Source organism: Panthera pardus, unplaced genomic scaffold (assembly GCF_024362965.1).
Source record: "Panthera pardus isolate Hobbes unplaced genomic scaffold, ASM2436296v1 HiC_scaffold_2, whole genome shotgun sequence".
NCBI lineage: Eukaryota > Metazoa > Chordata > Mammalia > Carnivora > Felidae > Panthera > Panthera pardus.
Window position 1 is genome coordinate 124,051,177 of NW_026526765.1, and position 14,216 is coordinate 124,065,392.

At 51.8% G+C, this 14,216-nt stretch overlaps 1 protein-coding gene and 1 long non-coding RNA gene across 2 annotated transcripts; one reads left to right on the forward strand and one right to left on the reverse strand.

The window, feature by feature from the left end:
• Positions 1–988: 988 nt before the first annotated feature.
• On the reverse strand, positions 989–4,848 carry EGR1 (early growth response 1). The gene is made up of 2 exons (XM_019424313.2): positions 4,254–4,848; positions 989–3,548 (listed from the first exon to the last, which is right to left on the reverse strand). Exons 1-2 carry the CDS (start codon positions 4,552–4,554, stop codon positions 2,221–2,223), a joined length of 1,629 nt encoding a protein of 542 aa, XP_019279858.2. The 5' UTR covers positions 4,555–4,848; the 3' UTR covers positions 989–2,220.
• Positions 4,849–10,637: 5,789 nt separating this feature from the next.
• Positions 10,638–14,216, forward strand: LOC128778364 (uncharacterized). Its single transcript, XR_008423970.1, has 2 exons — positions 10,638–11,468; positions 14,000–14,216. It is a non-coding gene; the product is annotated as an uncharacterized LOC128778364 (long non-coding RNA).

The following is a 14,216-nucleotide window of genomic DNA, read 5'->3' on the forward strand; positions in this document are numbered from 1 at the left end:
CTGCCTTGTGTTCCCCAGAAGCTGCCAAGGATCGCAGCTCCAGCTGGCAAGTAGTTAGATTTCTTCCTGGAAGGATTCTTGGCTTGAGAACTGGCCCTCGCCTCTTCTAGGCTTCTTCGATACCCTCAGGTTTCTGGGGACGTGGAGAATGGGAAAGAGAGGCTGAGTCAGCTGCAGCCTTGTTACTACTTCCCAAAGCCCTCAGGCCCACCCTTTATCTCCCCCAAGTATATATGGCAGGAACTCCCAAGAACATAGCTTTCCCCAACCCTGGGTAGAGATAGGGGGCAGGGTCGGCCAAACATTTGGGGCCAGGAGAATAGCACTGCTTCTGGGCACTCACGTTCCACTTTTTATTTTTTTGTTTTTTGTTTTTTCTTTAATGTTTATTTTTAAGAGAGAGAGAGAGACAGAGAAAGACAAAGCATAAGCAGTGGATGGGCAGAGAGAGAGGGAGACACAGAATCTGCCAGGCTGCAGGCTCTGAGCTGTCAGCACAGAGCCCGACGCAGGGCTTGAACTCAAGAACCAATAGATCATGACCTGAGCCGAAGTCTGGTCGGACACTCAACCGAATGAGCCACCCAGGTGCCCTTCATGTTCCATTTCTACCTGTAGCCTTCTTCAGCTTTAATTAACCAAGTTAAGGTTCCAGTCTGCTAGACTAAGGAAAAGGCCCAGTATCAAGAGACCCACACACAGTTCTCAAAAAATTCACTCCAGTGACACACAGCGGGCACGACTTTGACTGGAATCTCCCTGTCTCCAGGGAGCCTGGCTGGCTCAGTCTGCAGAGCATGTGACTCTTGATCTCAGTGTTGTGAGTTCAAGCCCCATGTTGGCTGTAGAGATTACTTAAAAATAAAATCTTAAAAAACAAGAAAGGAATCTCCCTGTCTCTGTAAAAGCCCTTCAAAGCCCTCGATAAAGATGGCTACAAAAGGGCCGCCCCCTCTCCCACCCCAGGAAACACGCACCCAACCACAACTATTTTATTTTCCTTTTAATTTTTCTGAAGGATATACACCACATATCCCATGGGCAATAAAGCGCATTCAATGTGTTTATAAGCCAAACAGTCACTTTGTTTAAGCAAACACAAGTACAAAGTAAAATAAAACCACAAAATAATGAACTGCATGTTCATAACATACAAAAATCGCCGCCTACTCAGTAGGTAACTACAACATTCCAACTCCTGAATATATTTATAAATTTACATTTTCAGTTAAAAAAATAGACTTTTGAGAGTTCAGATTTTGTTTTAGATTTTGTTTTCTTACATTCTGGAGAACTGAGGCTCAGCTCAGCCCTCTTCCTTATTTTGCTCCCAAAGCCTCCCCCGAATCATCACTCCCTGCCCCCCTTAAGGCTAGAGGTGAGCACGTCCCTCACTACGGCATGAGTCAAGCTGTCAGCAAGGCGCAGCACACAAAAGGCACCAAGACGTGAAACTCCTTAAACCAAAAGGACGAAAAAAAAAAAAAACTTTCCAAAAAAAGAAGAAAAACCAAACCATATTTTGTCACATGTGAGAGTACAGTCGGGCAATATTTACAAAAAAGTTAACGGAACATCACTCTGACACATGCTCTGATTAATATCAAGGACTGCTGTTTCAAAAAAAGCTTCAAACTTAATCGTCACAGCATCATCACAAAATAAAGGATCACCGTTGGTTTGCTTGGCTTTTCTTTTTTTTTTTTTTTCCAAAGTGAGGCCCTAACTCCAAATAATACAATAGAATATGCAAATTATCTTCACATCAAGAGTACCCCAAGAAAAACAAAATCCATGGCACAGACACTGTACAAGGGTGCAGGGCTGGGCTCTTACGGCCCAAACCGCATTTTGCCAACTTGATTTTCTAGCATTGAAGGGACCAGGGGGTCAGGCATACGATGGAGATGATACTGAAATGATATATTCAAAATCCATGCAAATCAAGTTCTTTGGAAAGAGGTGAAGAACTTGGACATGGCTGTTTCAGGCAGCTGAAGTCAAAGGGAGTAGGGACGGGGGAGGAAGGGCAAGCGGGCAGAGAGGATTGCAGGCCAATAGACCTTCCACGCCGACCCTGGGGTAGAGTAGAGGGGGAGGGTTTGGCTCTGAGAACCTCCATCTCACCTAAGAGGAACCCCCTCCTGTGGCCATCTCCTCCTGCTGTCCTAAGTCTCTTGTGTTTCTTTTTCTCCCTTTTCCTTTTTTCCCCCTTTCCCTTTAGCAAATTTCAATTGTCCTGGGAGAAAAGGTTGTTGTCATGTCCGAAAGCCCTGTTGAGGCGCTGAAGGAGTTGGTGACAGCCGAGGAAGGGAAGCTGCTGACTTGGGCTGGGAAAGCAGGGGGAACGGAGGAGTATGTGGTAGCCACTGAGGGTGAGGGGAAGCCACTGTGCACAGGGGATGGGTAGGTTGAGGAACCAGGAGAGGAGTAGGAGGTGGGCACAGGTGATGGATATGAGGTGGTGGCTGGGGACGGATAAGAGGTAGTAACTGGGGATGTGTAGGAGGTAGCCACCTGGGACGGGTAGGAAGAGAGGGAGGTGGTGGCAGAAGAAGCCACAACACCTTTGTCTGCCTTTTTGTCCTTCTGCCGCAAGTGGATCTTGGTATGCCTCTTGCGTTCATCACTCCTGGCAAATTTTCTCCCACAGATGTCGCAGGCGAAGGGCTTCTCGCCTGTGTGTGTGCGGATGTGGGTGGTGAGATGGTCACTGCGGCTGAAGTTGCGCATGCAGATGCGACACTGGAAGGGCTTCTGGCCAGTATGGATGCGAATGTGGCGGGTGAGCTCATCTGAGCGGGAGAAGCGGCGGTCACAGGACTCCACAGGGCAGGCATAGGGGCGTTCGTGGGGGGGCGTCTTGCTGGGCCGGTTGGGGTACTTGCGCATGCGGCTGGGTTTGATGAGCTGGGACTGGTAGGTGGTATTGAGGGCCTTCAAGTCCTGGGAGCCCGACTGTGTGGCAAAGGCCTTGATGGTAGACAGTGGAGTGAGTGAAGGCTGCTGGGTACGGCTTTCCAGGCCTTGGAAAGGCTTCTGGTCTGGGGTGCCCAGGCCCAGGTCCCCCTGCTGTTGTGGAAACAAATAGTCAGGGATCATGGGGACCTGGAAGCTACCCTTGGCAGCAGGGTAGGCAGGAGGCGGGTACTGGAGCGCGGTGCCTGCCGAGCCTGGAAAGGCCTGGCTTTGTGGCTCAGGGAAGATGTCAGTGTTAGGTGTGGGGAAAGTGGGTGCTGCTGAGTAAATGGGGCTGCTGTCATTGGACTGTACTGCACAGCTCAGGGGTGGGCTCTGAGAGGCAGAGGAGGAGGAGGAGGCTGCTGGAGATGGTGCTGAAGATGAGGTGGCCGGTGGGTTGGTCATGCTCACGAGGCCGCTGACCAGGCTGAAGAGGGGCTCAGGCCACAAGGTGTTGCCACTGTTGGGTGCAGGCTCCAGAGAGAAGCGGCCAGTGTAGGTGATGGGGGGCAGCCGGGTGGTTTGGCTGGGGTAACTTGTCTCCACCAGAACCTTCTCGTTATTCAGAGAGATATCAGGAAAAGACTCTGGCAGGAGAGAGAGAGGGAGGAGGCCCGGTTACTGGAGAGCAATCACTGGAGGACGAGGACCCGAGCTGCCAGGCAAGAGGTCGGGCTGGCTACCATTGACTCCTGAGCTGGTTAATAATTGATAGCAGCAGATTGCAATGTTCCTGGACCCGCTCCAGCGGCAGAGCCCATTTCAACAACAGCTGACGCAAATACGGAGAATCCCCCTCCACTGCAGCTCACCGCGCTCCGCAGCGGCGGCTGCGCCACGAAGGGATTCCCGCCAGCAACCCCTCCGCCGCGGCTAGTGCGCGCCCCCTACCCCGGGCTGCCAGGACATCCCTGGGCACGGATCACGGCCCTTCCTTGGGCACAGGCGGCAAGCAACGCAAGGATGTCTGGAGAAAGGGGGGCGCAGCCCTGCTCTTCAAAACAAGCCCTCCCCCCTCCACCCACCCACGCAGCCCGAGCTCTCCATCCAAAACAGAAGCTCGCTCCTCTGCGCACCGCTAGGGACAAGGAGGGTGAGGGTGAGGTGGGTGTCCCCAGGTATCCCTCTAGCACATGACCCTAAGGATGCGAGGAAGGGAAGGGAAATCCCACTTGCATCCCTGAGGTCCAGGAGCACTGCTGCGGTGAAGGGGGCGCTGCAAGGCTGTGGGGAAGGATTGGATGCCAGGATGGTGGCGAAGGGGCTAATCCTCGGCGTCGGCCACCGCTTACCTGCGGTCAGGTGCTCGTAGGGCTGCTCGCCTGCCTCCCCCTGAGGGTTGAAGGCGCTGTTGCTGCTGGCGCTGCTGCCGCCCCCTCCACCTCCACCGCCCCCGCTGCTGCTGCTGCTGTTACCGCCGCTGCCCTCTGAGGTGCCGGCAGCACCGAGAAACTGGGGAGCCCCGTTGCTCAGCAGCATCATCTCCTCCAGCTTAGGGTAGTTGTCCATGGTGGGCGAGTGAGGAAAGGAGCCGAACGGGTCGGAGATCTGCAGCGGAGACATCAGCTGCATCTCGGCCTTGGCTGCGGCCATCCCGGACGGGCAGGCTGGAGAGCTGGTGTTGGGGCGGGTGGGCGCAGCCCGGAGCCGTGGCTGCGGGGGACACACTCTCGGGGGCCTGGCCGGGTCACATGCGGGACGCAGGGCACACTGTGGCGGGAGCAGGTGGGGCCTCTAGGCTCGCCCTCGCAGCCAGCGGGTGTGGACGCGGCGCTGCTACCGAGGCTGGGGCAGGGGCCGGTCCTGCGGCGGCGGAAGCTGGTGGCGATGGCAGCAGGCGGCGGCGGCGGCTCCCCAAGTTCTGCGCGCTGGGATCTCTCGCGACTCCCCAGATCCGCTTCTATTTGAAGGGTCTGGAACGCCACGGGCCCGCCTCCGTCGTGACGTACATGGCCATATAAGGGAAGCAGGAAGCCCTAATATGGCAAGACCGGCCGGGAGGACCCAGAGTGACGTGAAGCCCCCTATCCTAGAGCTGTGGGCACCGCCATCCCTCACCCCGGCCCCTGCGCGGACTCCTGGACCCTGGGCGTCTAGGCTTCGAGAAAGCTTAGGACTCAAGCCTCAGCTGGGGACTCCCGGACTCAGGCTGCCTCGGAGTTCCCAGCCTTGCCCCCGCCTCTTCCCTCCGCCTTCTTCCCTCCTCCCGGAGCCGGAAGCGGCCGGGCCATATCTGGCCGTTCCAAATAAGGCGCTGCCCAAATAAGGGTTGTTCCGGCGGGGGATCCTTCCTGCTCCTTATATGGTGTTTCCGGGTCGTTGCTCGCTGCTCCCTGGTTGCCCCCCCTCCCCCTCCCCGGGAGCCAGAATGAGCGCAAGAGCTGGGGACGCCCTGGTGGAGGTCTCCGGGCGCGTAGCGCTTGGCGCATCGCGGCTCAGGCGACTCCCCAGCGGGGACTGGGCTGGGGAAGCCCGGGCCCGGGGCGGGGGCGAGGGCGAGTCGGCTCGGGGTTCTGCCACCGTCATCCAGGGCCCTCCCGCCCACCTCTGGGACCGTGGGAGCGGGGCGGGAGCTAAGGGGAGGAGCGGCTGGGCTGGCCGGGGCAGAGGCCGCCCAGGAGAGGCGGGGCATTGACCCCCCGGCCTTGACCAATGGCACGAAGCCATTCCAGATGTCATGGGGGAAACTGAGGCTAGGAAATACTCGCTAGGTGGTTCCCTAGGTCTCTTTGGGTTGCGGTGGGCCACCAGGAGCTTCTCAACCAGGAGCTGGTGGTCCTTGTGGTGGTGGGAGACTTTCCCACCTTTATCCAGAACAAATGGAGATGGGCGGGCAATGCGGCAATCTGAAAAGGAGGCTTCCCTATGGGCTGTCTGGGGACCCCTAGGCTGGCACCGAGAGGACCTGCTTAGCGGCCTGGTGCTGCCCCCTGGAGGTCCCCTCTCCAGCTCAGTTCCCCGGGCCCCGGGCCGAGTGGGCTCTTCCGCCGGCTTCGGGTTCCCCCTCCCTGCTCCTGTGCTGGGCGCGTAGCCAGGCCGGGGGAGCCTTAGACGCAGTGAGCGCGAACTGAGCAGGCGCCGCAGCCTGGGTTCTCCCTGCAGTCCCTGGGGAGCCGCCACCGCCGAGGCGCCCAGACTCCAGGCGGGATAACACTTCCCTCCCGGAGCCAGCCTAAGGGCGGGAGGGCGGGGGTGGGTAGGCGGGAACGATTCCCGCAGGTCTTCCAGGAGCAGGACGCGAATGGGGAAGCCCTTTCGGTCCCATCCCTACCCCCGCATTTAAATGCGCACCCCAAGAAAACAGGGATTCCGAGAGGGGAAGGCTCCTGCTCTAGCTCTCAATCCAGGGAGGTGCTGTTTTTCTGAATTTAAAAAGAAAGCACAAAATTTGTGTGGAAGGAGGGTGCTGAGGACACAGGGACGGACGGGGGTAGGACTGGGGTCCTTGTGAACCCAAACAGGTCAGAGTCCTGGGGTTTAAATGGGAGGGGCAATAACTTTTGGGCTTCATCCTTCTCTATCCTCTACACACGCACACACGCATGCCAACACACACACAGGCACACACACACACACATTTTCTTATAAAAATCTATTTAAGGAATCTAGCAATGAACCTGTGTGCTCTAAGTCTGAGCTCCCCAACCCAAATGGCTAGGGCGTGGTGAGAGGCCCACTCCTAATGCCTAACCGTGTTGTCCATTAGGGCCATGAGTGATGTACCTTCTCTGAGGCCTCCTGCCAGTCAGGGTCAGATGGCCTTGTGTCTGAATGCCATTCCCAGGTTGGGTATCTTGGCCAGGCTTTTTGTATCTCACTTTCTTCAACTGTAAAATAGAGCTAATGTTAATGATACCCACATGGAAGAATTGTTGTGAAAAATTGAAGCTTACATGGACTGACATCACTGAAGTCCCAAAGCACAGTTCCTGCCTTGGAATTACCATTCAATAAACAGTGACTATTGTTATTTTCAGGGGCTTTTGACCCACAGGGTCACCCACAATTCACCCACCCGTCTTCAGCCTCCAAGCAAACTCCAGTGATCCTTTTCTGAAAAACTGTGCAGAAAGGGAGAAACATTCCAATTCTAACACAGGGGACATTGTCCTGAAGAGCTAATCTGAATCTTTCTTGCTGAAGTAAAACATCACTTCCTAGAACAGAATTTTACAACCTTGTGTGTGTGACAGAATCACTTCTGGAGCTCTGGAAAAAAAAAGAAGAAGAAGTTTTACCTTAGACCTACTGAGTCATAATTTTTCTGACCTTGTGAGTGCCAGAACTGAACTGAGTGGATTCCTCATCTTAGTTAGGATCCTCCTTCTGTCCCTGGGGAGCTGCCCAGATCCCAAGAGCACAGCCAGAACAAACCAATTCCCCTATGATTCTCATGTGGAAGTTGACCTAAGTTATCTTCAGATCCTCACTGAAGCTGGGCAATGGAAATCCTTATAGTCTATATCTTTTGTTTTGCATATGTAACATCAATTCCCCTCTCTTTTCATAATTGTTCCCCAGACAACGGTTTCTTTTGGGGAACCACTCCAGTCCATGTGGTTGGAGGAAGACAACCCTGTTCTAGACCTAGGAGTGGGTATGTCACCCACACCTGGCCATCCATCTAGAATGCTCCATCCTAGGACCATTCCATGTCCCTAGCCAGAGCAACTGAGTTAGGATGGGCACATGACCCAAACAAGGCTAATGAAAAGCACTTCTGGGATTTTTTCTGGAACTCTTGAAAAAGGGCAATTCTCTCTCTGATGGTACTAAGCCAATGGAATGTAAGCCTGGAGGCCATCTTGCCATGAGGACTGGAAAGCCTACCTGAAAATGAAGCCAATGCAGAGGAAAACATAGAAGGCTTTTACATGCAGAGAGTAAGTCTTTGGATACAGCCTGAGGTTTTTAGTTATGCAGGCCAATGCATTTCTTTTTGATTTAATAAAATAGGCTCCTTTCAGTTTCTGTTACTCACAATCCAGCAGTTTCTGATTAATACACCCATTTTCCACGACAACAAAGAACTTTTCTGAGGACTTTCTGTGGGCAAGGATTAGGAAGGCCTATGGCATACACCCCGGCCTCTAAGAAGCTTACAGTTAGGTAAAAGAAGACTGGATTCCATGTTGCAAGAGAATTAAGAATAGGAAGCAGCCCTGTTAGCCTCCAAATGTCAGTTGTGCTGAAGAACACAGAAGATAAGAGGAGGCAGAGATTCCAGGGAAGGGGACAAAGATGATAAAAAGATTTTAGAGGAGAGCGAACATGAGAAGAACCAAACGTTGTGGTGAGGAAGTGAAGCACTTTCAGACCAGGGTTGGGGGGAGGTTGGCCAGAACAGTCCTTGTGTGATCTGCCTGGAAAAAATGAGCTAAGGGGCACCTGGGTGGTTCAGTTGGTTAAGTGTCTGACTTTGGCTCAGGTCACAATCACATGGTTGGTGAGTTTGAGCCCTGTATTGTGCTCTCTGCTGTCAGCTTCAGATCCTCTGTTTCCCTCTCTCTGCCCCTCTCTGGCTCGCTTTTTTTCCCCTCTCTCTCTCTCTCTCTCTCTCACACACACACACACACACAAATAAACATTCAGGGGCACCTGGGTGGCTCAATTGGTAAAGCATCTGACTCTTGGTTTTGGCTAAGGTCATAATCTCACAGTTTCATGAGTTTGAGCCCCACGTTGGGCTCTGTGCTGGCAGCATGGAGCCTGCTTGGGATTCTCTTTCTCCCTCTCTCTCGGACCCTCCCCCACTCACCCTGTCTCTGTCTCTCTAAAAATAAATAAATAAACTTTAATTAATAAATAAATATTTTTTTTTAAAGCGCTAGAGTAGAGAGGGTTTCAATTGGGAGATAGCAGGAGGTAAGGCTGAGTAAAACATTCATTTACAAAAAAACACATTGATTTATTTTTTAAAAGGTTTATTGGCCCTTGCTTGTATCAGAAACAATTCTAAGTCTTGGGGATTCTGCAATGAAGAAAGCAGATGGAGTTATGCCCTCTTGGAAACTGCTATTAAGTGACACAAGTAAACAACTATGTAAATAAAAAGGATGATTTCAGATTATGGTAAGTAAAACATACTAGAGAGGTGAGGGAAGCATCTCAGAAGAGGTGACATTTATGCAGAGACATAAAGGATGAGAGGAAACCAACTGTGCATAGAGGAGTGTGGTGGGGAGGGCATTCCAGGCAAAGGGGACAGCTGTGCAAAGGCCTCAGGAGGAAAAGGCTGCGATCAGTCTAGGGCCTCAAGCTAAGGTATGGGCAGTGAGAATGTTTAGGGCTCAACTGTACCCCTCCACCCTCTTCTCCCTTATTCTGCCCTCTATAGCTCATACAGAGGAGGAGGTGTCATTTTCTACCCTGCTCTGCCTTCATGGTATACGCCCCTGAAGAGCACTGAGAGGAGCGGGCTCAAAGCCCCTACACACTGCACAGACCTTAGCCCTCTCTCTGACTGGGAAACCAGTGAGAAGGAGGGTCTGAGAGTCTTCTCCCTGGATAGAGTTATGCTCTGGGCCTGCCTTCTCAGCAATACAGCTGGAAGCATCTAGGTTATCCCCATTCTCTTCTGTCTTCTGGGCAATGGCACACCCCTGGTTGCTCTCATGGGTGGGGGCTGGGGGAGGACTGGAAGGTGAGGAGGAGACAGAGTGAAAAGAACTGACCCCTCCCAAGGAGCCAAATCTCAGGTGGGCTTTTGAGCACCTACCTAACTTGTGACCAACAAACCTGACAACCAGCCTGGGTTCTAATGGAAATGAAACTGGGGGTAAACAAGACTCAGAGTCACTCCTGCACCCTGACCTGGGATCTATAGGGTTTCCAGGAGCATTAGGGATGAGTGTGGGACTCTCACACCTTGCATCCTGGGTGACTGGTGCCAGAAGCCCTGGAAAAGGTGAGAAGCTCTTGGAAGGGGTGCAGGTCTGGGCTGCCGTCTACACTCCGACTTTCCTTGCAAGCAGGAGAGGAGTAGGGAACAGAGGTGAGAGCAGAACTGAGCTTGCCCAGGGCATCTGGGGCTCCAAGCAAAAGCCAGTGGGAATCACTATGTCTCAGAAACTTGACCCATTGTTGAGCACCCAGCATCTGTCAGAGGAAAACAAGCCCCATTTTCCACTGCCACTTCCTCCTCCTCAACCCCGACTACGTCAGCACCCACATGTGCTGCTCAGATCGTGGTTTGCCACTGCTGTGGCCAGCCTGGGGCTCAGGAAGTGACTCTCCCTTCAGTTCCGTCTGGGGTGCCTGTCACACTTTCCGATGGCTGATGGGTTCTGCCGGAAATATGGAGGGCCTGGCCTTCAATAGGTCTGGGTACAGCTCTACTCCCACCCTGTGAAGGAAGGGTTGTGAGAGGTGAGGAGAAACCTCTGGAGAGGCCAGATCTGGTGGGGGGTCGAATGAGGGGACAGAAAGTGCACTGACAGAAGAGGAGAAATGGAGACATGAAGAATGACCAGGGGAGATGAAAGAGAAAATCCCCTTGAGGTGTTGGAGTGTGAAGCCATTGTATTTTGCTCCAGTTACAGGTGGGGAAACCGGGTGCCAGAGGAAAACCCTGACTCCTAAGCCAGGTGGAGAAGGGCATGTTCTTTTTTTTTTTTTAATGTTTTTTTAAATGTTTATTTATTTTAAGAGAGAGCGTAGGAGGGGCAGAAAGAGATGGGGAGAGAGATCCCAAGCAGACTCCATGCTGTCAGGGCTCAATCCCGAGAATGTTGCGATCACGACCTGAGCTAAAACCAAGGGCCAGATGTTTAACTGACAGGTGCCCAGAGAGGGGCAAGTTCTAAGAAGGGCTCATGGAGAGTGATGCTGAGGCCTGAGGCACAGGGGCCCCTGGCTCTGAAGAGGGTACCTGGCATGCTCGGGGTGGGTTCTAGGAGCTTCAGGAAAGGGACATGGAGGATTTGGCCAAGATTAGGGGATCTGCCTGAGAGAGCTGGGGTCTGTGTTGCCATCCTCAGAGTCTGGCTGATGGGTTGTGTGCCAGACACAGGTTAGGTCTAAAGTGGAGACACTAAAGCATAATAATTTGGCACAGAGCATCTGTTTTGGGCAGAGGGAGAGGGTGAACACTCAGATAGGGCTCTCCTGGTCCTTTCTGCCTCAGAGTAACCTGCAGATGCAGAAAGAGGCTGCTGTCCTTGGACATCAGTCTCTCTGCCCTGTGCTGTGTGGATCCTCTCCCAGGCCTGGGGCTGTCAAGACCCTGGACTTACAGGACAATTTGGCCGGTGGTGGATTCTTTGCTCTCCCCACCCCTCAGCTGAGTGTGCAGCAAAGCTGGCTGCAGAAATCTCTGGAAGCGTGTTGGGCAGGCAGAGGGAGGGGAGCGTTACATAAGAGCCCACTGATGTGCAGGAAGTCTGGAGCAGCCTTTAGATGAGAGAGGCAGCGTTCCCATCCAGCCTAGAAAAGCAGGAATAGCAACGGCGGTTATTTCTGGCCCCTCACCGCCGCCCAGCCCAGCGCCGGGGGTGCTCAGCTTCATGGTGGGTGAGCTTGGACTCTGTAGACCTGGTGGGGGGGGGAGGGAAGTAGGGGACAGGCAGCCCCTGGGGTTGTGTCACTGTGGCACTGGCCTCACCCCCTACCCCAAAATACCAGGATGCAGCCATGAGCTGTGGGTGCTTGTTTTTTTTGATTCTTCTTAACATCTAGCTGCATTCTCTACCCCCACCTCACCCATAAGACACATTTACAATGTGACAGGCTCTGTGCTAAACATTTGACAGACATTTGTATTCACAATACCTCATGAAGTAGGTACTATTCTCACCCCCATGTCATTGATGAGGAAGGGGGCTCAGAGAGGGCAGGTGACTTGATTAAGGTCAGAAAGCTGAGCAATGGGGGAGCCAGGATTCCAATCCAGACAGTCTGGCTTCAGAACCTCTGGCTGAAACCAAAGTCATACCAAGAACAAAATGTTCTCTGGGGTTCCAGAATGAATTGGACAAAGCTTTCACCCCTAGGGATTCTTTATTTGTATCTATTTATTTATTTATTTATTTATTTTAAACATTTTAACATTTATTTATTATTTTTGAGAGAGAGAGAGAGAGAGAATGAGCAGGGGAGGGGCAGAGAGAGAGAGGGAGACACAGAATCTGAAGCAGGCTCCAGCCTCTGAGCTGTCGGCGCAGAGCATGACATGGGGCTTGAACTCAGACCTTGAGATCACGACCTGAATCAAAGTTGGATGCTTAACCAACTGAGCCACCCAGGCACCCCCACCCTCCAGGGATTCTTGAGTCAAGTCGAGTAGGGCAGACAGACATGTGAACAGACCATTTCAACAGTTACTTATCAAACATCTGCTCCTCTAGGTATTAAAGATACAAAAAGAAGTAAAAAGGTGACTCCTCTTTTGCAGTTTGTAGTCTGGGTGTGGGAGACAGACAGATAAACAGGCAATCACAACAGTGTGAAATGTGCTATCATAGGGGAAGCTTAGTGACTGTGGAACCCCTAATCATCTCCTACCCACCGAAGTGCTTCCCAGGCAGTTGGGGAGCCAACTGGCCATTTTGCAGGAGGCTGGGTGGGGAGTGCTGGTGGGGAGACCAGGCAGGAAATCATGTAGTCATCTAGGAGAGAGGGTGAGGTCTGGATGCATCAGTACCAGCTATCACACACTCCCTTCAGGTGCCACCCAGTCAGACGCAGAGAGCAAGAAAATTTGACACCCAAATTTACTGACAGGCAGCTCAGCCCAAAGGTGCATACATCCCTTTTCCTTGGTACAGTGGCCACAGGGAAGTGGGAGAGGCTGGATGGAAGGGTCTTCTCTTTTTCCCTTCTCTAACCATCCCCTTATCTACTACACCCATATAAGAACCCTGTTTAGGGCAAAGTCAAAAGAAGTGACTGAAGAGGATGCTGGAATCCAGAGCCAGGAAGAAGAACTTCCCTCCAGATTATCATACTGATAAGAAGAGATAAGAGGTAGGCAGAGTTAGCTCCTATCCTTAGGAATGCCCCAGAGGGTTCTTCTCTGTACTCCAGGCAGAAGCAGCATTTCTGTCCCTGTGCGTAAGGGGAGGGGTCTTTTGAACTTCTAGGACTCAGTTTCCCTCTGGTCATGCCTCAGAGAGTCATCATGGCAGGGTGACAGTCTTCAAGCCAACATTGGACTCAGTGCCTTCTTAAAAAATGTATTGCAGTAAAATATATACGCCATAGGGGTACTTGAGTGGCTCAGTCGGTTAAGTGTCCGACTCTTAAGTCTGACCTGAGTTTTCAGCTCAGGTCATGATCTCATGGTTCGTGGGATCAAGCCCTGTGTCATCAGGCTTTATGCTGACAGCTCAGAGCCTGCTTGGGATTCTCTTTCTCCCTCTCTCTCTGCCCCTCCCCTGCTTGTGCTGTCTCTCTCTCAAAATAAAATAAAATAAAATAAAATAAAATAAAATAAAATAAAATAAAGACATTTATAAAATATACATACCATAATATTTACCATTTTAATCATTTTTTGAAACCTAAACTCTATGCCCAACGTGGGGCTTGAACTCAGGACTCGGAGATAAAGAGGCGCAGGCTCGGCCAACCAAGCTGGCTAGGCATCCCACCAGTTTAACCATTTTTTTTAAGTGTACAATTCACTGACATTAAGTACACTCACAATGTTGTGCAACCATCACTTTCATCCATCTCCAGAACTTTTTCATCTTCCTGAAGAGAAACTCTGTACCCATCCTGCTCCCTCACACCACTGCCTAGTAACCTCTATTATAGTTTCTGTCTTGATGAATTTGTCTATTCTAGGTACTACATGTAAGTGGAATCATAATATTTGCCCTTTTTTGACTGCCTTATCTCACTTTGCATAATGTTTTTGAGCTTTGTCCATGTTGCAGCATGTGTCATAACTTCATTCCTTCCTAAGGCTGAATAATATTCCATTGTATGTATATACCACATTCTGTTTAATCCTTCATCTGTTGATGGACATTTAGACCATTTCCACCTCTTGTTTTGTTTTGTTTTAAGTTTATTTATTTGTTTTTCATGAGCACAGGAGTGGCAGAGAGAGAAGGAGAGAGAGAAAGAATACCAAACAGGCTCCAAACTGCCAGCATGGAGCCCAACGTGGGGCTCAAACTCATGACCCATGAGATCATGACCTGAGCTGAAATGAAGAGCTGGATGCTTAACCGCCTGAGACAGCCAGGCGCCACTGTTCCCACCTTTTCACTCTCGTGAATAACACTGCTATGAATATTAGTGGGCAAGTA